Below are 15,773 nucleotides of genomic sequence, written 5' to 3' on the forward strand. Positions count from 1 at the left end.
CGCCAGCGCCTGAATTATAGCGCACAAAAATGCTATACTTGCAGAGATAGCCATCACAGATTCGCTTTCTCCTCCAGTGAAAATCTTGTGACCACTTCGTTTATAGCACCAGCCACCCATTCGATGTTTTGAGCGTTCACTGCAAATGTTTAGCAAATACAATTTCCAGAGTTTTGGTGACAACCTACATGCAGGAAGCGATATTCGACCTGTGCTCATTATGTAGATGTGATATTCGGTGCGCAGCAGCTCGACCTGCTGCTTTGACAGCTTTGTGTGTGCAAACATACCTCTCTGTTACAAGGATTCTCATGAGCAGGGAGCTAGTTGGGAGGCATGTTAGAATCTTACCTGGATGAGAAGATACTCCCAACTTCCAGGCACCCTCCGTTTAATCAGCTCGTTGTATAACCCCAATCTCAGCTTCTGGATGCGATCAGTCATGCTCTTGAGATCGATCCGCCAAGCTCTGTAAAGACTCTCCGATGTCAAGATCGTGGACACAATATTCGCTCCATATGTCGGTGGCGTCGAGGTAAGGCCACGCTGGTAATGATATAGCCTGCCAAAGACTGACTGTCGTTGCGCCGAAGAATTGAGAACAACATGTAAGCATCCCACCCGCTCGCCAGATAGCCCAAAGCTCCTGGAAAATGACTGCGCAACACAGACCTCCAGCCCGAGTTCCACAAAGCACCGAATAGCCCAAACATCTGCATCAGGATCTCCGGACGCAAAGCCTTGATAAGCGGAATCGAAGAATGGGAAAATGCCGATCTTCTGACAAACTTTACCCAATTCGACCCACTGCTCCAGCGTGAGATCCAGTCCGCTTGAGCTATGCGCACACGAATGTAAACATATTACATCATTTCTGCGAGCTCGTGTCTTCAGAGCATTTATCATTCCATCGAAGTCAACGCCCGATCGATCGGGGAGGCTGTAGGGGGTATGTGCGTTTCTCAACGCCTCCAATGAAATCCCAAACAGCGTCATGGTTAGTATGAGAAAGATCCGACGTCCAGATCGTGTTGGGTTTCAAACTGTCGCATAGAAGCTTTGCGCCGATGTGACAAGCTCCGGTCCCGGAAACTGTTTGAATAGAAGCGACCTTGCTTCTCAGTTCTGCTGAGGGCGTTCCAAAGAGCATATCCTGGGCAGCTTTTATAAACTCGCCATTACCCCACATTGTTGATTTTCCATGTGTAAGAGAAGTGTCCATGATCAACTCTAGTTCAGTCTATACACTTGGGGTCAGTAAGCTTTCATCGGAGGTGCATGACATTTCATACTTGTCGTACTACCGGAAGCACCCACAGGTCTCCATTCCTGTCTTTGTATTCTTCGGTAGTGAGGTTCACTTTCTGCTCGTATGGGTCGGCATCGTGGATTTTTGTTAGCTCGACCTGCTCATTTACTGGCGGTGGAGGCACATTGGCGAATGCGGATAGGGAGAAGAAGCCCATTTTGTAGCTTTACTAAGTGTGTAAAGAATGTAGACAAAAGAGGGGAGAAAAGAGCTTCTAATACTCGGTTACACCCGGTTGGGAGCTTTGTGGCTGCATGGTCATTTGACCTGAGGGGAAGCTCCCGACGTTTTGAGGTTGGTAATGTTTTAGTGACATAATGCATCTCGATCGTCAATTTAGTCACAACTAACCTACAAAGTCGGACTTTTGTTAGTTAATTTTTGCTTTATTTCTATTATTAATCTAATTTGGAACAATGGCTATTTTATGGAATATTATAACACAACTTGACAATCATCCAAAGCCCCCATCCCCGACATATCTGGAACCCAACCGTTCAACAATGTGTCCTGGTACGACTTCCAAATGAGATCGGACGAAAAGTCCGTGAAGTCCCTGTACGCCTTTAATGTGACCGAATCCAAAGACTTCGGTCTTGACAAGACTGCTTGCTTTTGAGGTCGAAGAGCCACCCCGTGCGCCATGATGTTAGCCGCAGGATCATACAGCTCGGGGTACTTTTGGAAAAATGCAGGGTCCATCATGTACTGCGAAACGCCGTGATCCATGCGCAGCTTTTGGAAAACTAAGCGCGCAGTTGCGGGCGAGTCGAAAATGGCACGAGCATTGGATGCAGGTAATTTTCCGACATCACTTGCCTTGGATTTCTCATCCATTGCTTTTATAAGATCGAGAACACGAACGTGTACAGGAAGTACAGAAGCACCTTCGACAAGCTCTGACATGTTTGTTTGCACCACATATCCGCTCACGGCATCGCAGAAGATGTCATCGACATTAGGGTTGCCGGAATGGAGGAGGATCAGCTTGTCACGAATGGAAGGGAAAGGAATCCAATCGACGATTGAAGGGTATTTGTTGGTCGATTGAACGTGCGTCAGTCGATATAGCGGATGAACCTTCTTTGCTGCTTGCTCCGTCGGATTCAACAGCGAGACTGTCAAATCAACAATGTGATAGAACCGAGTCCTTGCATACCAGGTCATGGCATCCGGTCTTGAGATGCTGTTGAACATGGACAAAACAGTTGAAACGGATTGATAGAAACTAAATGTTTTAGAAACCGACCCTTCTTCGCTCCTTGAAACATCCTTGGCGCTTACAGATCGGGGTAGGACTCGGGGCTTCGACCCATTCCGTCCCATTTTTCTCGGAGAATATTTTTCAATGCACTGACATGCTCTGAAAATGGAGAATTTGATGGCGTCCAGTCTATTTTCAAGTGCTCGGCTATTGCTTCATTCGCACCGAGCGCGTCGACATAGGGCGTAGGACCCATCTGGTATTGATGTGTCCAAATATTCGGCAATGGCGATAAAATTCTTGGTTCAGGCTGATGTATCAATTCAGAATAAGTGAAATCTGGTGTTTTTGGCGTCTCGAAATTATCAATCTTCACGTTCTGGCCTGAGCGTTTGAACAGGCCTAGATCAAATGGCGACTCGAATCCGATATCTGAAACTTCATTATCGCAGATCGGATCAGGGTTTGGTAATGGAGGATCTGGAGAAGGGACCTCTATTGGTGCGGCAATCTCGGCAACCTCGTTGTTTATTGTTGACTTGCTGGTTTGACCCTGACTCATCGTTAGCGATACCCAAATATGCGGGTGACATGGGCTCATAAGAAGATGGCTCACCGAATCATCTAGAGCTCGGGTGATACCATCGCCGAGGGAGCATATCGTTGTGCGCAAACTCTCCAGCTTAGTGTGGCAGTGGATCAGACTCTCACGGAGGGATTGGTTCTCCCTTTCTAGCTCAATGATGCGCTCATTGTCCGGTTTGTGATCTTTGGCCTTCCGCTCCAGCTGTTTGATATATTCTGACTGTCGGCGTCGGAATGCTTGCTGTGAGACCCTATTACGCAGTTTTCTATGTATACTTAGCGCTGAGCAAGCAAAATGACCCGATGATGAACTCACTTTGTTTCCACATCTTTGCTCACTCCATTAGTCTTCATCTTGACTGGCATTGCAATGTCATCTACTATCATAGATCAGCAAACTGACAAGGATTATAACCAGAGCCAAGACCGGTCAGCTGATTCGAGGTTTTGAGTCAAAACCGGCGTCAAATCCGAGATTTCACCCTCGTTACCCCACTTTTCTGATACGGGGCGGGGAAGTCCCCGATAAATGACAGTACCAGGTAATACCAGGTAATACTGATTTACTGGCATTGCTCTCGACATGAAGACAAGAAAGACATCAATCAGATGGGCCTTTTTGATTCGGCCATTTGTGGGTTGGAAGGCCAGTCAGGCTGTTCAGGAGTCTACTTCATATGCACAGGGGTACACAGATATGGCCGGCCTTTCCCGGCATGTGGCCCTTCGATCAAGCAAAGCAGTGGAGAAGAAGTGCAGCAGCGATCAAGCTTGCTTTCCAAGGCATCGATCGGCCTGCGACAGATAGGATTTCTTGATAAACCTTCGAGAAAGCATGGCAGATCCCGGAAAAGACTGGTGGAAATCAATGGCCACAAAACCAAGCGAGGTCACATACCATGCAATTTGGCCGACATAACGCACCAGAGACCTGGACAGCAGATAGAGGAAGAGATAGAAAGATAGAAAGAATGACATATATACCCAGGGCCTAGACCCTTAGGATCAACGCTTTCAAAGGAGATTGATTGATTGATCACACGTTTTTTGTGGCATTTTAGATGATGGTCTCTTGGGTCATTAGCTTGATCGTAGATGTTTTGTTGTCGACATCATTTGTGTTGTTGATTGCTGCGTCTTGAGCTTATCACACTGTGCTTCATAGATCAATAGCGGAAACCTCACCCAGCCACTCTGGGATAGGTCTATCTTCCAGTATGATCTCAGCAGCTCCCTTGCCTTGCAGTTCAATACTCCGTACTCCTCGTGCGATAAGAATAGCGGCTTCTATGTAGGAGGCGAAATAAACGAAGCAAAGCATTCCGTATCTCTTCACGCTCTGAGGTTGTCCCAAGAGAGGGTAGCCCGGAGGAGAACGATGAGAAAGAGAGATTCGGAGAAAAGGAGAGAAGGGTGAGACAGAACATACAGGGAAGGAAAGGGTCTTCGCAATAATCGCAACTTCAGATAAAGGCACTCCTCACTGAAGGCGACATCAATGAGAAAGGGTGAGAGATATCACATACACAATCTATTATTAGGGTAGACCATTGCATTGATGCCCGATGTCGTTCAAAAACCCTCGAATGCCTAACCACGGCATAGTGATTTCAAGAACAATAACTTGTCAGTTCTATGTAGTATACGGAGTTCTCCGTACCTCCACCCTTCGACAATCTTTGTGATCGGAAATTTCTTGGCCACTAAAAATACCTATGGGAGTTACACTCCGGCCCACAGGGGCATTTTTTTCATTTCCTCTGCTTTCGACGTCAACAGGCCCAGAACCTGGAAAGCGGAGATTTTTCTAATTATTCTGAGTCCAAATGCCCAGGCCTTGCATCCGAAGAATTCAGCGTGCCGTTCCTGAGAATGTACTACGTCTTGGCTCTCATTTAGCCAGCATAGTAATGCGATAGCACTTCATTTGAGCAAGTGATAAGGTGATTGACGCCCACGGGATGTCATCTATTAGTAAAGAAGTTGGTTGGAGGAAGGGTCCAGCAACATTCCTTGCACAAGGGGGGATGTGTGGGAATCGATGCATGGCCAGACACTATTGAATTGGAAGGGGTAATTATTGCTGCGATATCTAACGGCTCGACAGCCTTATATGAAATTGAATGGCCCTACCCTGAATTTGATCTTCACGGCTTACGACGACTTCAAGCAGAGGATGCCGATCATGGCAGATCTCTTTAAGCTTAACTCCCTCACTCTATTCTATGCCTATTTCATCCTAACGCCTATGATCGTCAGTGTCATATACTACACTGCGACCCACAACGGCGATCTTCATTATGTCGACGCCTTATTCATGTGTTTTAGTGCTATCACAGGCACTGGAATTGATGTTGTAGGTGGAGCACAATGATACATTTCTGTTGACGAAGGTGGCTAAGACGCTTCATAGGTCGATGTTTCAAGCCAAACATCGTTCCAACAAGGTATTCTCTTTGCACTCATAGTCGTTGGTCACGCTATTCCTATTTGCGGCGTACTTTCCTTGATAAAAGGGTTGTCGCTCCGCTGTGCACTAGCAAATGACCATGACAATCAAATTGAGCGCCATGTTGTCGATGCAGAGAAGGAAAAGGCCACTACAGCAGTGAAGGAGCTGCCACAAAGCTTGCTATCTCCCACTGAGTCCGATGTTGCCCAAGAAGACTATGGCTTCATCACAGTTGTGGATCAGACACATGTCGACGATACCGAAGGAGCCAGGCCGACCACTATCACCAAAAACACTCCTATCCCGAGCGTGAAACAGCGCATGCGTCGACTGATCGCCGGATTCAAAGCGATGCAAGAACACCTGAGCCCTCACAGACCCATCAACTACAATCAACCTGGTGGAATAGAGTGCCTTTCCGTCATGTTGGTTTCAGCTGTTGTACTCATATACTTTGTCAGCTTCATCACACTGGGCGTCGTCGGACTCGGAGTTTGGTCACATACGTTTCGTCCGGATATTGCTCATGCAGATGAGGTTTCTGCTTTCTGGGGAGGTGCTTTTCTGGGGACTTCTGCACTATGCAATAATGGAATGTCGCTCATCACAACCAACATGGGTCCCTTTCAACGCGAGTGGGTTGATCTCTGATTGCAGCCATATGAATTTTGTCACTGACATCTGACTCACAGATCTTTCCCTCTTCTTACCGCTGGATTTTTGGTTCTTGCTGGCAACACGCTTTTCCCATGCTTGCTTCGGCTTTTCATCTGGACCACCAGAAAGGCGTTACCCAGACACCCCAGCTGGGATACATGGCGACACGCATTTGACCTTGCTCTCACCCAATCTCAACATGTAAGATGCTCCTAATCTCTTCGGTGTGAGGTTTTTGCTAACCCAACTTGAAGGTTTGCGATTATTTATACCCCTCCTGGCATACTTGGTTCCTTTTGGGAACCGTCATCACTCTCAATTGTATAATGTGGGCTGGTTTCGAACTTTCCGCTATCCACAACGAGGAAATCGGCTCGCTGCCTGTCGGTTATCGCATACTAGACGGACTTTTCCAAGCTTTGTGTGAGTCAACATCTCTGTCGCTGCGCTGGGCGAAGAGTTAATCTCATCCTTTTAGCTGTTCGCGGTGGTGGATTCTCAATCGTGGTATTTGACAGACTACCACAGGGGCTCATTATTCTTTACGGTATGTTTTACTCGGCTCGTCTTTTGGTTCAGCCTTTACCCAGAACAATCACTAACATGAATCATCGCAGGGTTGATGATGGTAAGAATATCATTATACAAAGACTCACAACCGATCACTGACAAAATGCTTTCTAGTACCTATCTGCCTTTCCAGTGTCAACTACAATCAGGTATGCACCTTTGGATTTTCTAATACAAAACCTCCCTCTGACACTTCGCAGTAACCTTCAAACTTTCCGGGAGTCTTTTTTGAGATCATCCAAAAATGAGTTTGACTACGCAAGTGAAACTGCCGGTGCAGATCTCTCGAAGTTTGCTCGTGCTCGGTTCGTTTACCAACAACTTCGCTCCCAATTCAACAACGACATGTGGTGGCTTTGTTTAGCAATCCTTTTAATCACTGTCACCGAGTCCAACAATTACAAAGCCAACCCGCTGGCTTTCTCTACCTTCAATATTATTTTCGAGGTGATCTCCGCATATAGCTGCGTTGGTGAAACCATGGGCTTTCCCGGAAAAAGCCATGCCTTCTCCGGTGAATGGCACTCCTTCAGCAAGGTGCTTCTTATCGCCATCTCGGTGCGAGGGAAAATACGCAGTTTGCCTATCAAAGTCGAAGTGACTGAAAGGCTCCAGAAAGAAACAAATGACGACTTCGGAATGAAAAAACCAACCTGAAGCTGCTTGGGTTGGATTTAATGACCACTGTATATAACCTCAACAAAATTTACAAAATAAAATATACGCCAATCCTGGCAAAATTTCAGGCATTGGCAGCTCTATCACCTAGGGGCGACATTCAATGGATATCAATCCCTCCCATTCCTGCACGGCGAAACTCCGATTAAGTGTCGATCGGGAGCGGGGAGCCGCGGAGATTAGGCCGCTCAGCTGAGCGGAAATCTGGAGGGTTCTTGCGAGCATCTCTGAAAAATCCATTGTGTAACAGGTATCCTATGTAACTGAGCGATTGTGATTGGCAACGTATTCGTAGACCATAGAATAATCCTCTGGTGGAAAGTAGTCCTATAAAGTGGCGCCGAAACCCTTCGTGGTCTCGATCCTTCTTAGTATACTGGCGCCAGACAAACAAGCTTGGGACAATGGCAATCTCTCTCACGGATCTGGAGAGTCAATTCTCTCTTGCTACCAACTCTATCCATGTTGATGATCGATATGCTGGACCGGAGCTGGCACCAGCCATGCACCCTACGAGCACGTTCAGATATCCTCACAACCCGGATGACTTAGAGCCACAGCAAGCTCTTTCGGTGAGTATTTTATATGGCTTCAAGGCAACAGTCATATTATCGAGATCTGTCTAACCGTGCCATCTGCTAGAAAACCAAGCATGTATACGCTAGACTCGCCAGACCCACCAGCTCTCGACTGGAGCTCGTGCTGTCAACCATCCTCAAGGGGGAGTGTTTGACATATGCTACCGGGCTCTCCGCTATTCATGCCTATCTCACATGTCTTACCCCGAAGCGAGTCGCGATTACGGGTGGTTATCACGGTGCACATGACGTCCTCCGTATCCAGGAGCGTTTGACAGGGTGCAAAAAGGTTGGATTGCACGAAACGGACCAGCTCGAGAAGGGAGATGTGATTCACCTGGAAACACCTCTCAATCCTACAGGAGAGGCCCGCAGTATTGCCGCATATGCAAAGATAGCCAAGGAAAAGGGGTTATATCTTGTCGTGGATTCCACATTCGGTCCTCCGTCCCTGCAAGATCCATTCCTGTGGGGTGCAGACTTGGTGATTCACAGTGGCACAAAGTATATCGGAGGCCACAGTGACATTATGTGCGGTGTTATCAGTGTTCCTCCCGAGCGGCCCGAGCTGTTCATGAAGCTTTGGGAGGACCGATGTGCGTTGGGAAATATAATGGGTGGGTTCGAGTCCTGGCTCGGTCTCCGCAGTCTGAGAACACTGGACATTCGTTGCATTCGGCAGAGCCAAAACTGTACTGCACTTGTGACGTGGTTATCCGAGATGATCAAGTCCTCCACTCCAAACGCAGTGAACGCCACGATTGAAAGTCTCAAACATGCGAGTCTGCAAACATCCGATATGGAATGGCTTCAGAAGCAGATGCCCGGTGGATTTGGACCGGTGTTTTTGATTGTCATGAAAAGCTCGCAGCAGGCTAGGCGTCTGCCAAGCAAGTTGCGAATCTTCCAGCATGCGACGAGTCTTGGGGGAGTGGAAAGTCTCATTGAATGGAGGAAGATGACTGATCCAACGGCTGGAGAGAATATAATGCGGGTCAGCATTGGTATTGAGACACTGGAGGATTTGCAACAAGATCTGCTTAATGGACTGCGAGCTTTGATCCAAGAGAGCGGCAATTAAGAGGCTTCGAAGGAGACATGAGTCAGTCAGTATCAACAATCAATATCAGATTCATAATCATTATATTTTGAAGCCCAGATCTTGTGTTGGATCGTCCGTACTTTTGCACTGAGTTAAACCCAAACAGCAGCCCAGAAAATCTAGGACAGCATTATTGATCCGACTCCAATCATACCAAGGAGAAGCGCAATCATGACACAAACTAGCAGAACACTCCTTTTGCTCAGGTCAAAACTGTGGCCTTGTGTGAAAAGACAAACATGATGGACGAATGAATGTTGGGCGGATTGGCTGTACGGCTGGATACCATCAGCAGAATTTGGGTACCCCAGCGAAAGTAAAGGTATGCCACCCAGCAAAATCTGAGCTCCCTCAACGTGCGTGCGCCGACTTTGCACGTCGTGATGGACCGCACCTCTGGCGGCGCAGAAGCTCCCCTTAGTCAGCGGCCTGATGGCGGGGCTCTGACGGCACGTTAATGCGCCCGACCTGATATCCTTGTGGGTTGCGGAGCTTGATATAGACGTCTCTGTTTGCTATTAGCGATGGTTGGGATTGAGCAAACTGAATCGTCCCCCTTTTGTGATCGACAAAGTATCCACTTGAGATGAGCGACCTCCAGAAATCTTTCGCCAAGTCAAAATTGGCCAAATTCCCACCTGAAGCTCCCATGGAAGAACCTATGATTGAAGAGGCCTGGGAGTCAGGGTCCTCGGCATCGTCGGTCTCATCTACTGGGACAGCGGTACCATCTCCCACCCGTCAACTGTTTGCGCGGGCTGGTCGACGGTTAGTCTGCTTCCCATACACTTCACCGTGATCCATCTTGGATCAAATATGTCAAGTCCAGCTAATCAGTCGTAATCACAGGCAATCCTCGCAAACTTCTCTCCAATGGACAGGCTTCTTTGAACAAGAGCTCTTCCTCCCGGATGACGTTGGGAACCTCCGCATTGTCCACCACATTTATTTGACACCTCCTGTCGATAAAGCCCCGCTCTTTGTTATGCACCATGGAGCAGGGTCATCGGGATTGTCATTTGCCACGTGCGCAGATGAGATACGCAAAATCCTTCCAAAGGCAGGCATCCTGTCTTTGGATGCACGAAGTCACGGCCGCACGGTCATGACCACCCAGGACACGGATACTAAGGCTAATGACGAAAGCCCATCCACTGCCGATGCTGCGCAGACCGAGGCTGCTGGGAAGGTAGAACTAGATCTCAGCCTTGAGACGCTGAGCCGGGACCTGGTTTACGTCATTCGTCAAACGCAGACTCGAATGGGATGGCAAGATCTTCCTGATATCATTCTCGTGGGACACAGCCTAGGCGGTGCAGTAATAACAGACGTTGCAAAGAATGGGGAGCTGGGTCCGAAGCTGCTGGCGTACGCGGTTTTGGATGTGGTTGAAGGTATAATTGCCCCCTCCCTACTCTTCTTCTTTTTGTGGCCTCAGTCACTTACCGGACTATCAATAGGTTCTGCAATAGACGCATTGCAGAGTATGGACATGTATCTTTCAACAAGGCCAAACCGGTTTCCATCGCTTCAATCGGGAATTGAATGGCAGTATGTTTCACTTCACTGCCAGGTTGCTTTCTCTCTAATAGATTCACAGCACTCGCTCTCGCACAATCCGCAACACTACCTCCGCTCGTGCTTCAGTCCCATCACTCCTATATGAAGAGAGCACCGCTACTGATTTATCCCGCCCTTGGGTATGGCGCACCAACCTCTCCGCCACGAAGCCTTTCTGGGAGAACTGGTTTGTTGGCTTGAGTCGGAAGTTCCTTGATGCACGAGGCGGCAAGCTGCTTTTACTCGCCGGGACAGATCGTCTCGATAAAGAATTAATGATCGGCCAAATGCAAGGTGCGTTCCCTCTGGTATCCATCTGCCTTAGCGAATTTGGTAAAATTGACCATCCGCGCAGGAAAATATCAACTTCAGGTCTTTCCTGAAGCAGGACACTTTGTCCACGAAGACCAGCCTACAAAAACCGCACAGATCTTGGCAGACTTCTACCGTCGAAATGACCGCAGTGCATTGGTGCTGCCGCCCAAGGTTGCTGATATGCAAGCATCTGCTGCTATGAAAAAGTGAGGGGATGTTTATGGTTGTCCTCCGCTTTTGAAATAGCAAGGCTTATGATAACATTCTACCACTCACTGTGTTTGACTACCATATGACCCCATAACATCTCTTCTTTCTGGGGTCCACTGGATGAGCATTTGAACCATGGATGTCAAAATGAACTACTTGAGCTAAGCCGAGAACTACAACCATACGTGGCCAGACTATTTAGACCCATGAAGAAGTCAAAGTGTACCGAAGCTAGCACTTCATTCAAGAAATCAGTGCTTAATCTACAATGTGGATGCAAAGGACCTCGGGATGAATTGAACGTTTTCATTGTAACCAGCTAAAAGAAATGAAACCTGGCACTCAGTTATTTTCTGACCTAGAGCCCAGTGTTCATCTCATGTGAATTCAAAATCAAGGCATATGCCCCCCACCAATAAACACCGGAGAGAACCAAGGTATTAAGACAAGAATTGCAAGGGTATTGATGAAATTAAGGAAAATGCAGCCAGTGCAAAAGCGGACCGACGTGGCATTTAGGTAGGCAAGTAGGCACCACCCGCAATGACCAGGTTCATGTTCGTGAACTTGACCTTGTAGACAGGGCTCTTCTTAGTCGGGAAAGCACTGATCTGGTCGGCGGTGACAACGGTCTCCTTGCCCTTCTTCTTCTTGTTCTGACCTGCGGGAGTAGGACCCGCATCGATCTTGGTCCCGACACCTCCTTCGCCGATGACACGACCTTGAGCTTCTTGAGGGCCGGCAATATCCCAGATGCGGACAGTTCCATCTGCTCCACCGGAAACAAGCACAGTAGACTCAACGCTCCAGCTGAGAGACCAGATACCTCCCTTGCCGTGGCCACGCATGCGCTTCAGAAGGCGACCAGGGGCAAGGTCCCACAGAATGATGGTTCCTTGGTCATCGGCCGAGGCGAGAAGCTTTCCATCACGGCTGCACTCCATAGAAGTGATGTTTCCAGTATGACCAGTGAACATGCGGACAGCATTACCAGTCGTGACAGCCCACATGCGGACGGTGTGGTCAGAGCTGGCAGTGAAGACATAGGCTGAGTTAGGATGGAAGCACACAACGTCGACATCCTGATCATGACCGACGAAGATACGCTGCTGGCGAACGTGATCACTGACCCAGAGGCGGGCAGTCCGGTCATTGCCACCAGAGACAAAGTAGTGACCGAATGGTCCCCAGCGCAGATCCCATACAGGGCGATCATGGCCCTTGTAGACCACCATACACTGCCAAGCATCAAGCGACCACAGGCGAATCGTTTTGTCCGCCGATGAAGAAAGTAGCCAACGAGCACTTGTATTAACGCGATCCCTCTCTGGAATGTTGTCGCGGGCGGAGGCACATGGCGGGAAGGCAACTGCGTAGACGGCACCTGAGTGGCCGATCAAGCGGCGAGAGCTTGCGTCGGGGATGTCGGCAAACTCAGGTCCAGACTTTGGGAGGTAGTTGCCATCAAGGGCCCAGACACGAATGTAAGACTGTTGGAAACCCGTGGCAATGAGCATGTTGTCATCGGAGACATCCATGCAAGTAAGACTGGGGAGTGGTTAATATCTGTGATGATGAGGGGGATAGTGCCGCAAAGGACTTACTTATCAAAGGTGTTGTGGAACGTGAACATGCACACACTAACTCCAGGCCCAACACCACCGGTCCGACCCTTAATCTCGAATCGATCACGGTGCTCCATGACCTTCTTGACCTCGGTATGAACGTCACGAGCAGTAGAGGCAGGGAAGGGGATATCAGAACGGGAGGGTGCTTCGTCGTCGTCCTCTTTCTTAATCATGTCCTCAAATTCTTGGGTGAGCGTGTTGCGGCCAGCAGGAGGTCCTTGCTTCTGGTCCTCTTCTGCCAATTCAGCCCGCACATCCTCCTCCAACAATTGCTCCATGGGGAGTTTTCCAAGTCTCAAGCGGGGGAGTGTGCCAGCCATGGCGGGATTGTCACCCGTGTAAGCTGAACCTGGATGATGTCCTGGAATACCTTCATCTTCAGCCGGGAAGGTTTGACCAGCGCCAATCTGGCTCAGCATAGCAGCGAAACTGAAACGGTCGTCGGCCGCTCGATCAAGAGTTTTCACAGAGCAGAAACTGCTGAGAATTGCATTCATCACAGATCCACCTTCTTTGTCCTTGCTCTCCAAGAACTGCAGCAGATTGGTGTAGGCGGGGTTGCTTAGAACCACACGATATTTGTTTGTGCGGTAGAGCTTTGCGACAGAGTTATCCTGCAAGTGTTCAGGGAGACTGAGTGGTTCGAAGTGTCGGATGTCATCAGTGTGTTCAGGGAGGAACATGTTTTTGTTTGCCTCAAAGAAAGATTTGGCATCTTGGGGGTAGAAGGATGTCACCATGTTGAAGAACGAATAGACAAAGAGTGGCCAAAGGACACGGCGCAGTTCAGGCTGTGTAACAAATAAGCCAACATCAGACAAATTGGCGCTATCTCACTCACCTTGTACAGATCGAGATTCTCCTCAACCCAATTCTTCAGCAGGTCTTTCTAACGTCAGTCGGGTAGAGAGAACTAGGGGCAATTTTGAGCATACCGAATCCTTGGCGAGTCTTTGGGCGAGAGTCCTCTCCCAATTGTGGAAGGGGACGTCCGTCAATCTCCTGGTTTGCAGACTCCATACGGAGCATAGCTTCGGTACGACTGTACCCCTTTTTCGCAAGATAGTCAATGACCTAGATGAGATCAAGATTAGCACATATATCCAAGATTGACCATCAACGCAAAGAAAGCAAATGACAAGTATCAAAACGTGCAGAGGAAGTTTGACCAGGTCAACCGACAGCATCTCTCGCTCCAGATGGACCTTTGGATGCATGAACTTGGCTCTCCTGGGCCTGGGCTTGTTCTTCCTGGGATTTCGTTTCCCGGGCTCGTTGCTGTTGCACGCGTTTCTCCCGGGCCCATTTCTCCCGGTCTCGTCTATCCTGTTCCTCTTCATCGCGTTTCTCCTGATCACGTTTCTCCTGGTCTCGTCTGTCCCGGGCCTTCTGCCAATCCAGCGAAAGATTGTGCTGCGTCTGCATCTCTCGAGCCCTTCGCTCTCTGTTTGCAAGGGCCTGTGGCAGGAGAGCAGGGCTTTCAGATCTGCCATAAAAGCTAGGTGCACGAGGGCGTCGATCTGGGGGCGCCATTGCCGTGATATGCAGTCAATCCTTGGATGCTTGACGGGTTTGATAGGAAAAAGACTTCCGGAACGTGGAAGATAAAGGTTCCTTTTCTTGTGAAGGGTGTTCTGGAGCTGAAGGTCGTCTCAATGCAGGGGCGAATGAAGATCTCAGAGAATTTGATCAAGCTGTGGACCTTTTGTCGGTGCCCCAAAACGCGAGGTGGATTGCGTAGCAGAAAGCATTCCTACCGGCCAGGAAGCGAAAATTCTTTGTCTTGCAATGAATGATATGGAACTGAAATTTCACTCTCGGATTGAGGCGGCGTTCCTTCCAGTCTCCCGTTGCTATCTATAGCATAGCCTAGATATGGGCCAAACTGATCCGAGACTACTTTGGCGGTCTCCACGTAGTCAGGGTGGGGGGAGGGCTTCTCTGCTCTCGCCTTCTTGGGAGGAGTGAGAGAACAGTGAGAATAGCTGTGGCTTTGGATCAACGCAAGATGAAAGTCCATTTCGTCTTGAGGTGGAGCTATTGGTAGCACATGTGCGGGATCGCAGGCCATGAAGACGTTTGGGGACATGGAGCAGGGAAGACCCTGTGCCGGAATCGAATCCAGGGCTTTGGGAAGAAGAAAATGCAGGATCCGCAATCTCGTTAGGTTCGTGCTCTGTCGTCAGAGGCCTCTTCTTGAAAGCCAGATGATGTCGACGATTTGGGTTGCCGTACTTGCCACCGCGTCTGTCTTGTGGCATGCTGGGACTGTAGTGTAGATGTATCGAGGATGATAATTTGAGAGAAGCAACCCTTTTGAGTTGGCCGAGGAGCTCGTCCCTGATGGATTGGAGCGGAGGAATGATTGGGCCAATGGTGTAGGTCTTTGCAAGTATGAAACCCACACAACACGCAACCACTTGAGATGAGGAGCAAAAGGCACACGAAAAAAAGAACAAAGGGCATGTTGGGATGAAAAGGGTTTTGAACAAGGGAAGAGTAAATCGCAACACTTACAATTTGATTGAGGTTCTGCTGGGACATAGCACCACTTGGAGGTGCGCTAGGTCCCGGGGTTGGTGCAGAGTGTACTGGCGTGCCGGGAAGAGAGCCTTGGGATGGCATAGACATGCCATTCGCATTTGCACCAGGTCCCATGCTCCCTCCTCTGGGGCCTGGGCTTGGAGCCCCGCCTGGCGCCGACATAATCGACTATCGTGAGATCTCCGGCTGAGCAGTTGCGCACAATGATAAGGGCCACTTCCAGTGAAGGCACCGACAACTCGATAGCTAAATTGTCTATCCCGAAACGGATAAAACCGATGGAGACTTTTGTTTCGCCGAAATTGAGATGGATGGGTATCTTGCGTAGCTTGGATTTGATAACTATCCCGTTCTGCGACCTCACCGCTTATGAAGAGCCTC

General features: G+C 48.9%; 9 protein-coding genes across 9 annotated transcripts; 3 read left to right on the forward strand and 6 right to left on the reverse strand.

Annotated features, from left to right (window-relative positions):
• Nucleotides 1-53: 53 nt before the first annotated feature.
• N7506_008438 (aspartate aminotransferase cytoplasmic) lies at nt 54-1,466 on the reverse strand (the record flags this gene model as incomplete). The annotated part of the gene is made up of 5 exons (XM_056957731.1): nt 54-139; nt 189-294; nt 352-940; nt 1,020-1,240; nt 1,293-1,466. 5 exons carry the CDS (start codon nt 1,464-1,466, stop codon nt 54-56), a joined length of 1,176 nt encoding a protein of 391 aa, XP_056807121.1.
• A 278-nt stretch (nt 1,467-1,744) lies between these two features.
• Nucleotides 1,745-2,506, reverse strand: N7506_008439 (uncharacterized protein; the record flags this gene model as incomplete). The annotated part of the gene is made up of 1 exon (XM_056957732.1): nt 1,745-2,506. One exon carries the CDS (start codon nt 2,504-2,506, stop codon nt 1,745-1,747), a length of 762 nt encoding a protein of 253 aa, XP_056807122.1.
• Nucleotides 2,507-2,589: 83 nt separating this feature from the next.
• N7506_008440 (bZIP transcription factor) lies at nt 2,590-3,452 on the reverse strand (the record flags this gene model as incomplete). The annotated part of the gene is made up of 2 exons (XM_056957733.1): nt 2,590-3,349; nt 3,415-3,452. 2 exons carry the CDS (start codon nt 3,450-3,452, stop codon nt 2,590-2,592), a joined length of 798 nt encoding a protein of 265 aa, XP_056807123.1.
• A 1,759-nt stretch (nt 3,453-5,211) lies between these two features.
• N7506_008441 (uncharacterized protein) lies at nt 5,212-7,434 on the forward strand (the record flags this gene model as incomplete). Its single annotated transcript, XM_056957734.1, has 8 exons — nt 5,212-5,454; nt 5,512-6,185; nt 6,243-6,408; nt 6,462-6,630; nt 6,686-6,754; nt 6,825-6,835; nt 6,892-6,926; nt 6,978-7,434. The coding sequence occupies 8 exons, from the start codon at nt 5,212-5,214 to the stop codon at nt 7,432-7,434; spliced, it is 1,824 nt and encodes a 607-aa protein (XP_056807124.1).
• Nucleotides 7,435-7,859: 425 nt separating this feature from the next.
• N7506_008442 (uncharacterized protein) lies at nt 7,860-9,114 on the forward strand (the record flags this gene model as incomplete). Its single annotated transcript, XM_056957735.1, has 2 exons — nt 7,860-8,027; nt 8,098-9,114. 2 exons carry the CDS (start codon nt 7,860-7,862, stop codon nt 9,112-9,114), a joined length of 1,185 nt encoding a protein of 394 aa, XP_056807125.1.
• A 595-nt stretch (nt 9,115-9,709) lies between these two features.
• ppe1 (putative ribosomal protein/carboxylic ester hydrolase (Ppe1)) lies at nt 9,710-11,220 on the forward strand (the record flags this gene model as incomplete). The annotated part of the gene is made up of 4 exons (XM_056957736.1): nt 9,710-9,903; nt 9,985-10,686; nt 10,736-10,989; nt 11,051-11,220. Coding segments are annotated over 4 exons (1,320 nt in total), but the record flags the coding sequence as incomplete, so codon positions are not given.
• Nucleotides 11,221-11,735: 515 nt separating this feature from the next.
• N7506_008444 (putative transcription initiation factor TFIID subunit) lies at nt 11,736-13,588 on the reverse strand (the record flags this gene model as incomplete). The annotated part of the gene is made up of 2 exons (XM_056957737.1): nt 11,736-12,768; nt 12,825-13,588. 2 exons carry the CDS (start codon nt 13,586-13,588, stop codon nt 11,736-11,738), a joined length of 1,797 nt encoding a protein of 598 aa, XP_056807127.1.
• A 433-nt stretch (nt 13,589-14,021) lies between these two features.
• On the reverse strand, nt 14,022-14,381 carry N7506_008445 (uncharacterized protein; the record flags this gene model as incomplete). The annotated part of the gene is made up of 1 exon (XM_056957738.1): nt 14,022-14,381. One exon carries the CDS (start codon nt 14,379-14,381, stop codon nt 14,022-14,024), a length of 360 nt encoding a protein of 119 aa, XP_056807128.1.
• Nucleotides 14,382-14,767: 386 nt separating this feature from the next.
• N7506_008446 (uncharacterized protein) lies at nt 14,768-15,554 on the reverse strand (the record flags this gene model as incomplete). Its single annotated transcript, XM_056957739.1, has 2 exons — nt 14,768-15,232; nt 15,366-15,554. 2 exons carry the CDS (start codon nt 15,552-15,554, stop codon nt 14,768-14,770), a joined length of 654 nt encoding a protein of 217 aa, XP_056807129.1.
• Between the last annotated feature and the right edge of the window lie 219 nt (nt 15,555-15,773).

The sequence above is a fragment of the Penicillium brevicompactum genome (genome assembly GCF_028827555.1).
Source record: "Penicillium brevicompactum strain IBT 35665 chromosome Unknown utg000006l_segment0_segment0, whole genome shotgun sequence".
Taxonomy (NCBI): Eukaryota; Fungi; Ascomycota; class Eurotiomycetes; order Eurotiales; family Aspergillaceae; genus Penicillium; species Penicillium brevicompactum.